Source organism: Carcharodon carcharias, assembly GCF_017639515.1.
Source record: "Carcharodon carcharias isolate sCarCar2 chromosome 27 unlocalized genomic scaffold, sCarCar2.pri SUPER_27_unloc_2, whole genome shotgun sequence".
NCBI lineage: Eukaryota > Metazoa > Chordata > Chondrichthyes > Lamniformes > Lamnidae > Carcharodon > Carcharodon carcharias.
In genome coordinates, this window is record NW_024470635.1 from 498,636 (window position 1) to 511,972 (window position 13,337).

The window sequence follows — 13,337 nt, forward strand, 5'->3', positions numbered from 1 at the left end:
GTTGTTGGGTCAAAATCCTGGAAGACCCTTCCTAACAGCACTGTGGGTGTACCTACACCACATGGTCTAAAGCAGTTCAAGAAGGCAGCTCACCACCACCTTCTCAAGCGCAACTAGGGATGGGCAACAAATGCTGGCCCAGCCAGCGAAGCCCACATCCCATGAATGAATTAAAAAAAAAAACATGTGTGATTATTGTGGCCAGTAGCATGAAACAATGTTTTAAATTATCAAGACATTAACACATATTCCAGAGAAAAATTCTCTCTCAAACATTCAGGAAAGAATCAAACACATTGAACATATCAAAGCGAGTCAAATTAATTTGAAGAGGGAAATAGAATCTGGATTTAGAAAATATCCACAAAGTGGATGCAGGTGAACAGAGCTGGAGAATCTTTAAAGTCCGTGCATGAACTTCTGTTTGAACCAGATGTAATTACAACATGTCTATAATTTAGAATTGTGTGAGATGATCAGCAGATGGGGAGCATGAGTATAAGTCAATAGTTATCACATTTTAGTGGAAAGGTTTTGACATTTATTCTTGGTGGTAGCTCAAAGGTTTGTTTTGCTGATTCTGATCATTCTAGTAGCTTTAGCATGTTATCTATGGTTTGTCACCAAGAAATTAGGAAAACAAGCTCGGAGCTTAGAAATAGTGAGGTTAGTCAGAAATCAGTTGTGAGAGGTCAGAAAGGATATTCCCTTCTCAAGGTGGGGAGATCTGTGAGAAATAACCATCAAAGTAACCTTATAAAATCTTCAGAAATGTATTGAACATTACAAGAATAGCTCTCTCTCTCCCTTGTTTTGGAAGAAAGACTCCTGACTTGATAAGCATAGGACAATGTATCCCTATGATAAGTCATAGGGATGGTCTCAGTAGTTACAGGATGGAATTTGTAGTAGTGATTGAAGACAATGGCTTTTGTCTTCAATTTTCAATTTGAGGAAATTCCTGCTCATCCAGTACTGGATGTGGGATAAGCAATTTGATAACTTAGTAACAGTGGAGGAATGGAGAGGGATGGTGGTGAGGTAGAGCTGGGTGTTGTCAGTGTACGTGTGAAAACTAACATGGTGCTTTTGGATGATGTCACCTAGTGGCAGCATGTAGATGAGAAATAGGAGGGGCCAAAGAGAGATCCTTTTTTTAGGATGGGTCAGGATGGTGGATTTAAAGGTCAGAGGGACAGTACCAGGGGAGAGAGCGACAAAACTGTGAATAATATCAGCTAACATGGACAAGTTGGATGATCAGTAGATCAGTGAGAGTGAGATCAGTACAGCAGAAAATGGGTCTCATGGACAAGATGAGCACTAAGACGGCAAGAGGGGAGATGGGAGAGAAAATGGAGAAAGATGTGGGTTCAGGGCTCAGACAAGGGGGATCTTTAGAGACATTTTGTCTTGGTGGGTTAATGGAAGGGAGGGAAGCAGCAGAGGCAGCTGATCAGATTGTCCCAATCTTAGTGACAAAGAAGCTCCGTGGGCAGAATTTCGCCCTTGGGGTGCGGGCTTGGCGGGGGTGAGTGGGGCAGTTGGGAAGCTGACCACTGCCTGCAATCAGGCCTGGAAGGCAATTTCACGCTGGGGGCCAATTAAGGCCTGCGCTGCCTGAAACAAGAGCAGCAGTGCTCAGCGCTGCCTGTGCGGCCGGGGGGAGGAGTGCGAGCTGGCGAGTGTGACTTTTTTGTGCATGCATGCGAGAGCGAGCTACATAATCTCCCTGAGGCAGAGATCTGTCTCAGGGAGATGGAATGATTTGAAAAAATATATACATAAAGATTTTATACATGTTATGAAACATGTCCCCTCATATCCCTGCTCATGTGACAGAGTGACATGTTTTTAATTAATAAAAGCAAAATACTGCAGAGCAGCTACTTCTTCAAGATAGGCATTCCTGGAAGAGAAGTGGCAGTGAATTAAATAAGATAAAAAGCAAAATACTGCAAAATAATTTTGCAAAGAAGCAAAACTCTTGTTTGTCTCTCCAGAGATGCTGTCAGACCTGCTAAGTTTTTCCAGCATTTTCTGTTTTTGTTTCAAGATTTTAATTCAAGTGTAAAATTTGATTTGCTTCAGGTGACCTCGTCTCGCCCGTGGATGAGGTTTCCTGAAAAAGGTAAAGGCCGCTTGGCCTTTTCGCCTGCCCGCCAACCATTAGGTTCAATGGGCAGCGTAAATTTGAATTTAATTAACTTCTTAGTGGCCTTACAGGCTCCTTAATTGTTGGTGAAATATTGTGGGACTGAGCGATGAAGTCGGGACGCTCGCCCACCGAGCGTAATTTTCTGCCCCATGAGCTCCTCACACTTGTTGTTGGAGGTGAGGATGGAGGAGACGGGGGTGAGGAAGGGCCCTTCAAAAGGAACTAACTTGTGTCTGAGAGATTAAAAACACTTGACACACGGTGAGTTTAACACAAAGCTGATTTATCTGACTTTTATCCAGGATATTACTCCCTATAACTGACCTGGAGTTTATTAACATCAGCAGAAAGAGACCCCAATGAACATGGTTCAGTCCTGGATGTGATTTCACAACAATATCCAATCACTGTAGTTACTTGTGAACTTGCTGGTGTCTCTTTAAATGGTATAAGCGAGTGAATCCCTTCCCACACCCTGAACAGGTGAATGGCCTCTCCGCAGTGTGAACTCGCTGGTGTGTCAGCAGGTAGGATGACTGAGTGAATCCCTTCCCACACTCGAGGCAGGTGAATGGCCTCTCCCCAGTGTGAATTCGCTGGTGTAGAGTGAGTTGAGATGATCGCCTGAACCCAGTCCCACAGTGAGAGCACCTGAACCGTCTCTTGTCACTGTGAACACGTTGATGACGCCTCAGTTCCCCGGAACTTTTATAGCATTTCCCACAGTCTGGGCATTTAAAAGGTCTCTTATCAGTGTGAACTCGCTGGTGTGTCCTCAGGCTGGATGACTGACTGAATCCTTTCCCACACTCAGAGCAGATGAATGGCCTCTCCCCAGTGTGAGTGCGGCAATGAGTTTCCAGCTCAGACAGGGATCTGAATCCCTTCCCACAATCCCCACATTTCCACAGTTTCTCCCTATTGTGAACACTGCCTTTTCCTTCCATGTTCAAAATCTGATGATATTTAGGTTACACCAACTCTGTCAGATTCTGATGTGATGTTTAATTTCAGTTTCCCGACTGCAAATCCTCCCCTTCTAACACCATGTGAAATTGATTTAAAACAGAAAAAAGGGAGTGAGAGAGAACCCACAAAAACACAAAGACAGGTTGTGAAATTGAGCTGAATGAATCTGGGAATTTGTGGGGCCGGCACGAGGAAAAAGTGACCATGAAAACTGCTGGATTGTCATAAAATCCCAACTGGTTCACTAATGTCCTTCAGGGAAGGGAACCTGCCACCCAGTCTGGGCCTACACAAGACTCTGGCCTACAAGGGAGGAGAGGGAGACGGAGGTGGGAGGGTGCATAGGAACATAGGAGCAGAAGTAGGCCATTCAGCTCATTCTGCTCCACCATTCAATCCATTCAAAGTCTTTTCCCACACTATCCACATATCCCTTTATGTAACTGCTCAACCTGTCATCCATTCCTTTGTTCCGTCTAGACTTCATTCTCCGAACACACTCCCGGCCGGCCTCCCACATTCAGCCTCCATGTAATCCAAAACTCTGCTTACTCATACCAAGTCTTGTTCACCCATCACCCCAGTACTCACCGACTTACAAAGCCTCTGGGTTAAGGAGAACCTCAATTTTAAATTTCTCATCCTCGTTTTCAAATCCCTCCATGTTCTCTCCCTCCCTATCTCTGTAATCTCCTCCAGCCTCACAACCCTCCGAGATATCTGCACTCCTCTAATTCTGACCTGCTCAGCATTCCTAATTTTAACTGCTCCACCTTTGGTGTCTCCCCCAGCAGCTGCCAAGGCCAGAAGCTCTGGAATTCCCCCGCTAAACCTCTCCACCTCACTTTCCTCCTTTAAGATAATCCATAAAACCTACCTCATTTAGTAAACTTTTGTCCATCTGCCCTGATATCTCTTCACGTGGCTCAGTGTCAAATGTTGCTTTCTAACACAACTGTGAAACACCTTGGAGCATTCTGTCACACAACAGAATTAATTAATTACCATTTTAGGTTGGGCAGAATTTGATGGTCAACATAGGCGCTAAAGTGGAAGAGAAATGGACTATAGCTCAGGAAAAACAATTCCTGAAAGATACTGTGGGAAGATAAAGCTGGTGAGACAGCAGCACATGGTCAGGGGATGGGCAGCAGTGGAAACCTCATTTAGACACAGTTGGCAGAAGGAACATTAGAATCCTAAACATAGTTAAAATACACCCATCATTAGAGATAGAGAAAGTTGGACAATGGCAGAGAGGTGACCAGGGAGGGCAGAGGTGAAACAGAGCAATAGATGGACATGGATTCAGATCCTCAGTAAAGGATTCACACCAGCCCCAGAGCCATGTAACATCTCATAGATAACAGAGCACAGCACTAAAAGCTCTAAACTATCGACGAATAGTCAAGAATACTCAATTCTGAAACAATTTCAGTTTTTAAATGTAAACTCTCCTGCAGCCTGCAACTGGAAAGATATCAGAAGCACTGGAGTTAGAGAAAAATCTTCCAGTTGAGGATATACCCGGGGAGCGGGATGATGTCACCGTGTAATTGACGATGTGTGATGATGTCACAGACACAAACAAAGAGCATCTGGGTCTGTGCAAACCAGTGATCACCACATCTTATGAAAGAGAGTCCTTCAGAAAGTGCACAGGAAATCTACCAGAGTGAGTAAAGGATGAGGGATTTTAGTTGTAAGGTTAATTTGGAGAAACTGGGGGTTGTTCTCCTTGGAGCAAAGTGGATTGAGGGGAGAATTGATGGAGATGTATAAGATAGGTTTAGATAAAACAGATAAAGGTGTTCACATTAGTTGATCATAAAAGGATTACAGACACAGATTTTAGATTTGAGGCAAGATCACCAGGGGGGATGTGAGGAAAAAATTTTACACAGTGAGTGATTGAGTGATCTGGAACTCAATGCTTACGCTCAGAGGCCGATAATATTCAGGTCCTGATGAATCCAGTGACTCTGTCAGATCTTGATGTGATGTTTGGTTTGAGTTTCCCGTCTGCAAATCCTTCCCATTTTACATCCTGTAAAAAGGAGATTATAAAAAAATCCATCACTGTCAGTGCAGGATAGAAATTGCGAGAGACAAAAGTTCCTCTTGGTTTGAGTTTGCTGTGTGTAAATCCAATGAAACACCGCAAAGCATTTCACAGGAAGCATTCCCAAAGTTTGATAGTGACGCGCCCAGAAGGAGATATTAGGATGGGTGGCCTGGAACTTGGTAAAAGGGATGAGTTTTAAGGAGCGTCTTAAAGGAGGGGAGAGAGTGACAGAGGCGGAAAGTTTGAGGGAGGGAATTCCATATCTTGGAGCCTTGGCAGCTGAAAGTGAATGAAAGATGAAAGTGAGATTGAAATTGCTGCTGAGCGCCGAATGGTGAATTGGCTCTAAGTTCCTGAAATTTCCTTATCCATTTTTCAGAAGTGAGTCAAATCGTGAAGTCACAGGAAACTACAGCACAGAAGGAGACGGTTTGACTCACTATGTCTGCACTGGCGGTACAATCAGTCCTATCTCCCCACTCTATCCCTTCACAGAAGGAGGCGATTTGACCCACTTGTCTACACTGACAGTACAGTCAGTCCTATCTCCCCACTCTCGCCCCTCACAGAAGGAGGTGGTTTGACACAGGAATAGGAGAAATAGAGAGGATGAATGCGTGGCTGAAGAGATGGTGCAGGTGGGAGGTCTTTAGATTCCTGGATCATTGGGTCTGTTTCTGGCCAATGTGGGCCTGCACAAATTGGACGAGTTGCACGAGGTTCACTAGTGCAATTGGAGGGTGTTTAAACTAATTTGACTGGGAGTGGGGGGTGGGATACAGAGTGAAGATACAGTAGGGGGTGATGCACAGCCAAATATAGAAGAAAAACTAAGTCAGTCTGGAAGGCAGAAAAATAGAGACCTGTTAAGGCAAAAGGGAATAATACAAGGCTGGCTTTGCATCTATTTTAATACAAGGAGTCTTACAAGTATGGCTGATGATGGGTGTTGGCTAACACATGGGAATATCACATGGAAGGCAGTGGCGTATTGGCATTGTCGCTGGACTAGTAATGAACCGGGGACCTGCCAATCCTGAATTCAATCAAAAAAATCTGAAATTAAAAATCTAATGAGGGCCACAAAACAATTGCCGAATGTCATAAAACCCCACCTGGTTCACTAATGCCCTTCAGGGAAGGAAATCTGCTGGCCTGGCCTACATGTGACTTCAGACCCACAGCAAAAGAAAAACGCTCACATCCCACATCCCATGAACGAATAAGGTAAAAAAAATGATATTGTTGCTCTCACAGAGACATGGCTGAGGGAAGGGCAGGACTGGCAGCTCTATATTCGAGGGTATAGAATCTTCAGACATGAACCGGGGGGAGGGGGTGGTGTAAAAGATGAGTTGGCATTGCACCACTGATCAAGGGTCAATTACTGCAGTAAATAAGGATGGTAGTTGACCTTGGATGGTCACGTGGTAGAAGTGTCAGTGGGGGAGCATTTTGGGGATAGTGACCATAATTCTAGTTATGGAAAAGGACAAAGATGGACCAGAAATAAAGGTCCTGAATTGGGGGAAGACCGATTTCAATATGATAAGTCAGGATCGACCAGTGGGCCGGGGCAGTTACTTGTAGTAAAGTCTACGTCAGACCAGTAGAAGTCATTCAAAAAGGAAATAGTAAGAGTTCAGGGCTAACATGTTCCCATAAAGGTGAAGGGTAGGACCAACAAGCCCAGGGAACCCTGGATGTCAAGGGATATAGAGGGTTAGATAAGGGGGAAAAAAGGTGGCTTGTGGCAGATACAGAGGACCGAAAACAATGGGAGCCTGGGAGATGTTATGGAAAGTGATAGGGGGAACTTTAAAGAGTAATTCGGAGAGCGAAGAGGAGCATGAACAAAAACACTGGCAGGAAAGATAAAGGAAAATCCCAAGGCATTTAATAAATATATTACGGGCAAGAGGATAACCAGGGAAAGAGTAGGGCCCATTAGAGGCCAAAGTGGCAATCTGTGCATCGAGCTGGAGGACAGAGGTGAGATTTTGAATGATTACTTTTCACCTATGTTCACAATGGAGAAGGGAGATGTTGGTGTAGAAATCAGGAAGGGGACTGTGATATACTTGAACACATTAGCATTGAAAGGGAGGAGGTATTGGTTGTTTTAGTGGGCTTAAAAGTGGATAACTCAGGCCCAGATGAGATGGATCTCAGGCTGCTATGTGAGGCAAGGGAGGAGATTGCAGGGGCTCTGACACTATTTTCAAATCCTCTCCAGCTGCAGGAGAGGTTCCAGAGGACTGCAGACAGCATATGTGGCACCATTATTCAAGAAGGGTTGTAAGGATAAACCAGGTAATTACAGGCCAATGAGTCTAACATCAGTGGTTGGGAAACTATTGGAAAAAATTCTGAGGGACAGGATTAATCTCCACTTGGAGAGGCAGGGATTAATCAGGGATAGTGAACATGGCTTTGTCAGGGAAAGATCATGTCTAACAAATTTGATTGAATTTTTTGAGGAGGTGACTCATGTCGATGAAGGTAGTGCAGTTGATGTAGTGCAGTTGATGTAGTCCACATGGACTTCAGTTAAGGCTTTTGACAAGGTCCCGCAAGGGAGAATGGTCAAGAAGATAAGTGCACATGGGATCCAGGGCAATTTGGCTAATAGGATCCAAAATTGGCTTAGTGGCAGGAGGCAGAGGGTGATGGTCGAAGTTTGTTTTTGTGATTGGAAGCCTGTGATGAGTGGAGTACCACAGGGATCGGTACTGGGACCCTTGCTGTTTGCAGTGTACGTTAATGATTTAGATGGGAATATAAGAGGTAAGATCAGTAAGTTTGCATATGACATGAGAATTGGTGGTGCAGTAAATAATGAGGAGGAAAGCCTTAGAACACAGGATGATATAGATGAGCTGGTAAGATGGGCAGAGCAGTGGCAAATGGAATTTAATCCTGAGAAGTGTGAAGTGATGCATTTTAGGAGGACAAACACGGCAAAGGAATACACGATGAATGGAAGATCCTTGGAAGTACAAAGGATCAGAGGGACCTTATTATACATGTTCATACTTCACTGAAGCGCAGGTAGATAAGGTGGTTAAGAAGGCATATGGGATACTTGCCTTTATGAGCCGAGGCACAGAATATAAGAGCAGGGAGGCTATGTTGGAGCTGTATAAAATGCTAGTTAGGCCACAGCTGGAGTACTGTGTAAGTTCTGGTCGCCACACTGAAGGAAGGATGTGACTGAACTGGGAAGGGTACAGAGGAGATTCACCAGGAGCATTTCAGCTGTGAAGACAGACTAGATAGGCTAGAGTTCCTTTCCTTAGAGCAGAGAAGGCTGAGGGGGGACCTGATAGAGGTACAGAAAATTATGAGGGACACAGACAGGGTACATAGGAAGAAACTTTTCCCCTTAGCAGAGGTGTCAATAACCAGGGGGCATCGATTTTAGGTAAGGGGCAGGAAGTTTAGAGGGGATTAGAGGATTTTTTTTTTTCACCCAGAGGATGGTTGGAGTCTGGAACTCACTGCCTGAGGGGGTGACAGAGACAGGAACCCTCACAACATTGGATGATCACTAGAAATGCAATAGAATGCAGAGTTACTGGGCAAGTACTGGAAAATGGGATTAGAATAGATAGGGGCTTGATGGCCAGCAAGGAAACAGTGGGCCTGTATTTATGCTGCATAAATCTATGACTATGACTCGATTTCAGCTAACACTAGTTGATCTTCTGCTGACTGAGGAAGGGCCCAAAATGCACACCACTTGAAGCTTTGGTATGTTGCGATTTAAAATGACAAATCCACACAGCCTGGAGGCAGAATCCAACACCTTAGACCGCTCGGGCACGCTAACATACTGACAAGTCCCTTCCATGATTTCCTTCACTTCTTCTGGCACTGAAATAGAACAGAAACAAAAGAGTAAGAATAGGCCATTAGCAACCTACAGCCAGCTCCGGAAGTTAATCAGATCATCCTGCACTTTGTAACAAACAGAAATCATCTCTACTCAAAAACACAATGAGCTGCAGTGAAGGGTTGGCACCAGTGATTTTTTAAGAACACAAGAAATAGGAGCAGGGGTAGACCATATGGCCCCTTCAGCCTGCTCCACCATTAAATGATGTTCCACCTCCACTCTTATTTTCTCGCCCTATCCCAATATCCACTGAGTGTCCCTGAGTATCCAAATGTTGATGGCTTTCCATCTTGAATATACTCAAGATGGAGAACAATGGATTAAATTCAAGTTTTAATCTGGAAAATGTACAAACAAGTTGCACAGGGATTGCAAATTCACCTCCTCATTGTTTGGAAATCACATTAACTGAACTTTACACTGGCCCTGTCCTGAAATTGAGCGATTCCCTGGCAGCTATTTTTAATGGTATAAGTTACAGATTTAGGATGTAAACCACCCTCCATTGCACTGTAAAGGTGAGAGCCAACTTTGTAGATATTTCGTAATGTTACAGATCAGTTCATTGGATCTGTTCATTTAATCTCATCATATTTTCAGCTAATGGGAGAATGGCTGAAGTAGAGGATGGTGAATAACAGATCGAAACCACAGACCACTCTCCCACTGCAATTCTGATCTTTCCAGCATTATTGAAGATGGTATTCCCTTCAATCTAACAACTACCACCTAGGCCAGTTGAAGAGGAGAAATTACAATCCCCGATCACACAGCAACCACAGAGACTCAGGCTTCTTTTACCGGTTTTATTCAAGCATGTGCAAGGAAGCCGCAATCATTCCTAAGAATGAAGGCCTAACTCCCAGATTGATTACATTTCATTACTTTTGTACTTTTTCTTATCATAATACATTTGAGTACATTTGAATACATCCAATCGGTAAACGACACACCACTCTAATGCATTGAGTACATAAACATGTGATTTGCTAACCAGTAATTCTAAAGGATGTATACATAATTATATATATCCAATCAAAATTAAAACATGCACACAAAGACTTTGGTTCTCACAACTCAAGGCTGTTTGTGTTTCATCAAAGCTCCCCCCTTTGTCCATTGTTCATCTTCCCATATCTAAGCTAAAACCATCTGCCCCTTCCCTATGTGACAGGGGAGTACACCTAATCTAATTTATGTCCTTCCTTGTGTCTTCCAGTCTGACTCTCAAGGCTGTGCAATGTTCATCTGGTAATCTTCAACTCCTAATATGCTTAGCAGCCATGTCTGCCTGGAGATTTTCGGGTTTTTCAGTAAATTCTTGCAGTGTTCTCTTTCAGCATTTTTAATTTTCCCCTAACAATACAGGAACTTGGGGCAATAGTGACATTGATGCTCAGATTAGCTTTGTATCCATATTATAAGATGGACTGAGAAGCACTGGGGAAGGTGCAAAAAAGATTTGCTAGAATGATGACAGAATTGGAAAGTTATATCAATCAACAAAGATTGAACAGTTTGAAAAGGTTTTGCCTGGAAAAGAGAGTGAGGGATGACCTGATCAAAGCCTTTAAGATAATGAAAGTGTCTGACGGGTAGACAAGTGGAAACATCTTCCACTTGTCTACCCGTCAGACACTTTCATTATCTTAAAGGCTTTGATTAGGTGATCCCTCACTCTCTTTTCCAGGCAAAACCTGAAGATGTTTCCACTTGTGAATGGATGGAAATAAAATATAAGTTCGTCACGAATAAATCTAATACTCAGCACATCTAGGAGCATCTGTAGATTGGGAAACAGAGTTAAGTTTCAGGTCTGTGCACTGATGCAATGCAGATCTGATGGAAAGTCATAGCCCTGTAGTTTAAATTATGATTAGCTATGTTTGTCCCTCCACATACTCCACCAGATCTGCTGAAAATTCCAACTTTTTCCTCTTTAATTTCAGATTTACAGGACCCAATTTTCAATAACTGTAGATGGTTGAGGATTTAGAACTCGGTATCAGAAGGATTTGAGATCCCAGTGTGAGCTGGAAACTTATGGGTAAAATCACACTGTGAAATAATTGTCCACCAGCTGAATTCTTACATTCTTACTGACAACAGAGTTTAAATGTGCTGTGTATGGAAAGAAAAAAATCACTTGTTCACATCACCTACTGAGGCTGCAGTGAGCTCACATCTAACTGTAAGGAGTTGTTCTGACTAATAGACTCTCAAACATTTATAGCACAGAAGGAAGCTATTCAGCCCATCGTGTCTGCACTGGTCAACAAAGATGTGATGATACCAATCCCATTTTCCAGCACTTGGCCCATTTCCCTGGAGACTAGGGTAACACAAGTGAATATCTAAATATTTCTTAAATGTTATTGAGAGTTTCTGACTCAACCACCCTTTCAGGCAGTGAGTTCCAAACTCCCACCCCACTCTGGGTGAAAAACTTTCTCAACTCCCCTCTTAGCCTTCTACCTCTTACCTTAAATTTGTGCCCCCTGGTTACTGAGCCTTCTACTGATGGAAAAAGTGCCTTTCTATCCACCCTATCTATGCCCCTCATAATCTTATACACATCTATCAGGCCCTCTCTCAACCTTCACTGCTCCAAGGAAAACATCCACAGCCTGTCCAATCTTTCTGCAAAGCTCAGGTCCTCCAGCACGGGCAACATCCTGGTAAACCTCCTCCGCACCTTCTCTAGCACAATCACATCCTTCCCATAATATGGTGACTGCATGCAGGACTCAAGTAGTGTCCTAACCAGTGTTTTATACAGTTCCAGCATAACCTCCCTGCTCTTGTATTCCATGCCTCGGCTAATAAAGGCAAGTATCCCATTTGCCTTCTTAACCACCTATCTACCTGCTCTGCCACCTTCAGGGAGATCTGTGGATATGCACACCAAGGTCCCTCTGATCTTCAGTACTTTCCACCCTACCATTCACAGTGCAATGCCTTTCCTTGTTAGCCCTCCCCAAGTGTGTTACCTCACTTTTCTGGGTTGAATTCCAATTGCCACTGCTCTGCTCACCTGACCAGTTCATTGATATCTTCCTGCAGTTTACAGCTAATCTCACTATTCACCACCCTACCAATTTTCGTGTCATGCGCGAACTTCTTGATTATACCCCTAACATTTAAGTCCAAATCATTTAAATACACCAGAAACAGCAAGGGCACCAGCACCGAGCCCTGTGGAACCCCACTGGAAACAGACTTCCAATCACAGAAATATCCCTCTACCATCACCCCGTGCTTCTTGGCTCTCAGCCAATTTTGGATGCAACGTGCCACTTTGCCTTGAATCTCAGGGGCTTCTACTTTCTTGACCAATCTCCAGTGAGGGACCTTATCAAAATTCTTGCTAAAGTCCATGTAGACCACATCAAATGCATTACCCCTCATCAACACTCCTGGTTACCTCCTCAAAAAAATCGATCACATTTGACAAACATGGGCCTTCCACAAACAAATCCATGCGGACTATCCCTGATTAAACTGCATCTCTCCAAGTGCAGCAGGGCGCATGCGCGATCATCCTGGTCCAAGTAGCAGGAGGAGAGAATGTTGTGAATCTATCCTAGACTGATAGGGATGGATTTTGGAAACTCCTTTTCCAGGCGGTTAGAAGGGGAGGATTCACAGGCGGGAAAGTTAGGTCAAACATCACATTAAGATCTGACAGACTCACTCAATTCATCAGGACCTGGTCCCCCTATTCTAATGTTGTGTACAATCCATTCCCAAACCTGTCACTGCCAGCCCAGGATAGAAATTCCGGACCAAGATATTATCAACCTCTGAGGTAAGCATTGAGCTCCAGATCATTACTACTGTGTGTAAAAGCGTTCTTCCTCACAACCCCCCTGTATCTCATGCCCAAAATCTTAAATCCATGCCCTGTACTTCTTTTATAATCAGCAAATGGAAACATTTTCTTTATCTACCTGATCAAAACCAATCATAAACCTGTACACCTCAATCAAATTTGCCCTCAATCTCCTTCACTCCAAGGAGAACAATACCAGTTTCTCCAACCTAACTTTACAAATAAATTCCCTCATCCCTCCAACCATTCTGGTAAATCTCCTCTGCAGCCTCTCAATGACCCTCACATCCTTCATAACATGTGGTGATCACTGGTTTGCACAGACCCAGATGTTCTGTGTCCATGTGTGTGACATCATCACACATCGACAATTACACAGTGACATCACCCTGCTCCTCGGCTATTTCCTCAACTG

General features: G+C 43.7%; 1 protein-coding gene across 1 annotated transcript in view; it reads right to left on the reverse strand.

Annotated features, from left to right (window-relative positions):
* Positions 1-2,356: 2,356 nt before the first annotated feature.
* The window catches only part of LOC121273856 (gastrula zinc finger protein XlCGF57.1-like), a 71,413-nt gene continuing 60,432 nt past the window's right edge, over positions 2,357-13,337 (reverse strand). Inside the window, exon 3 of the mRNA XM_041180993.1 lies at positions 2,357-3,076. Within this exon, the coding sequence (XP_041036927.1) occupies positions 2,572-3,076 (505 nt within the window). The 3' untranslated portion in view covers positions 2,357-2,571. The remainder of the gene's footprint in view (positions 3,077-13,337) is intronic.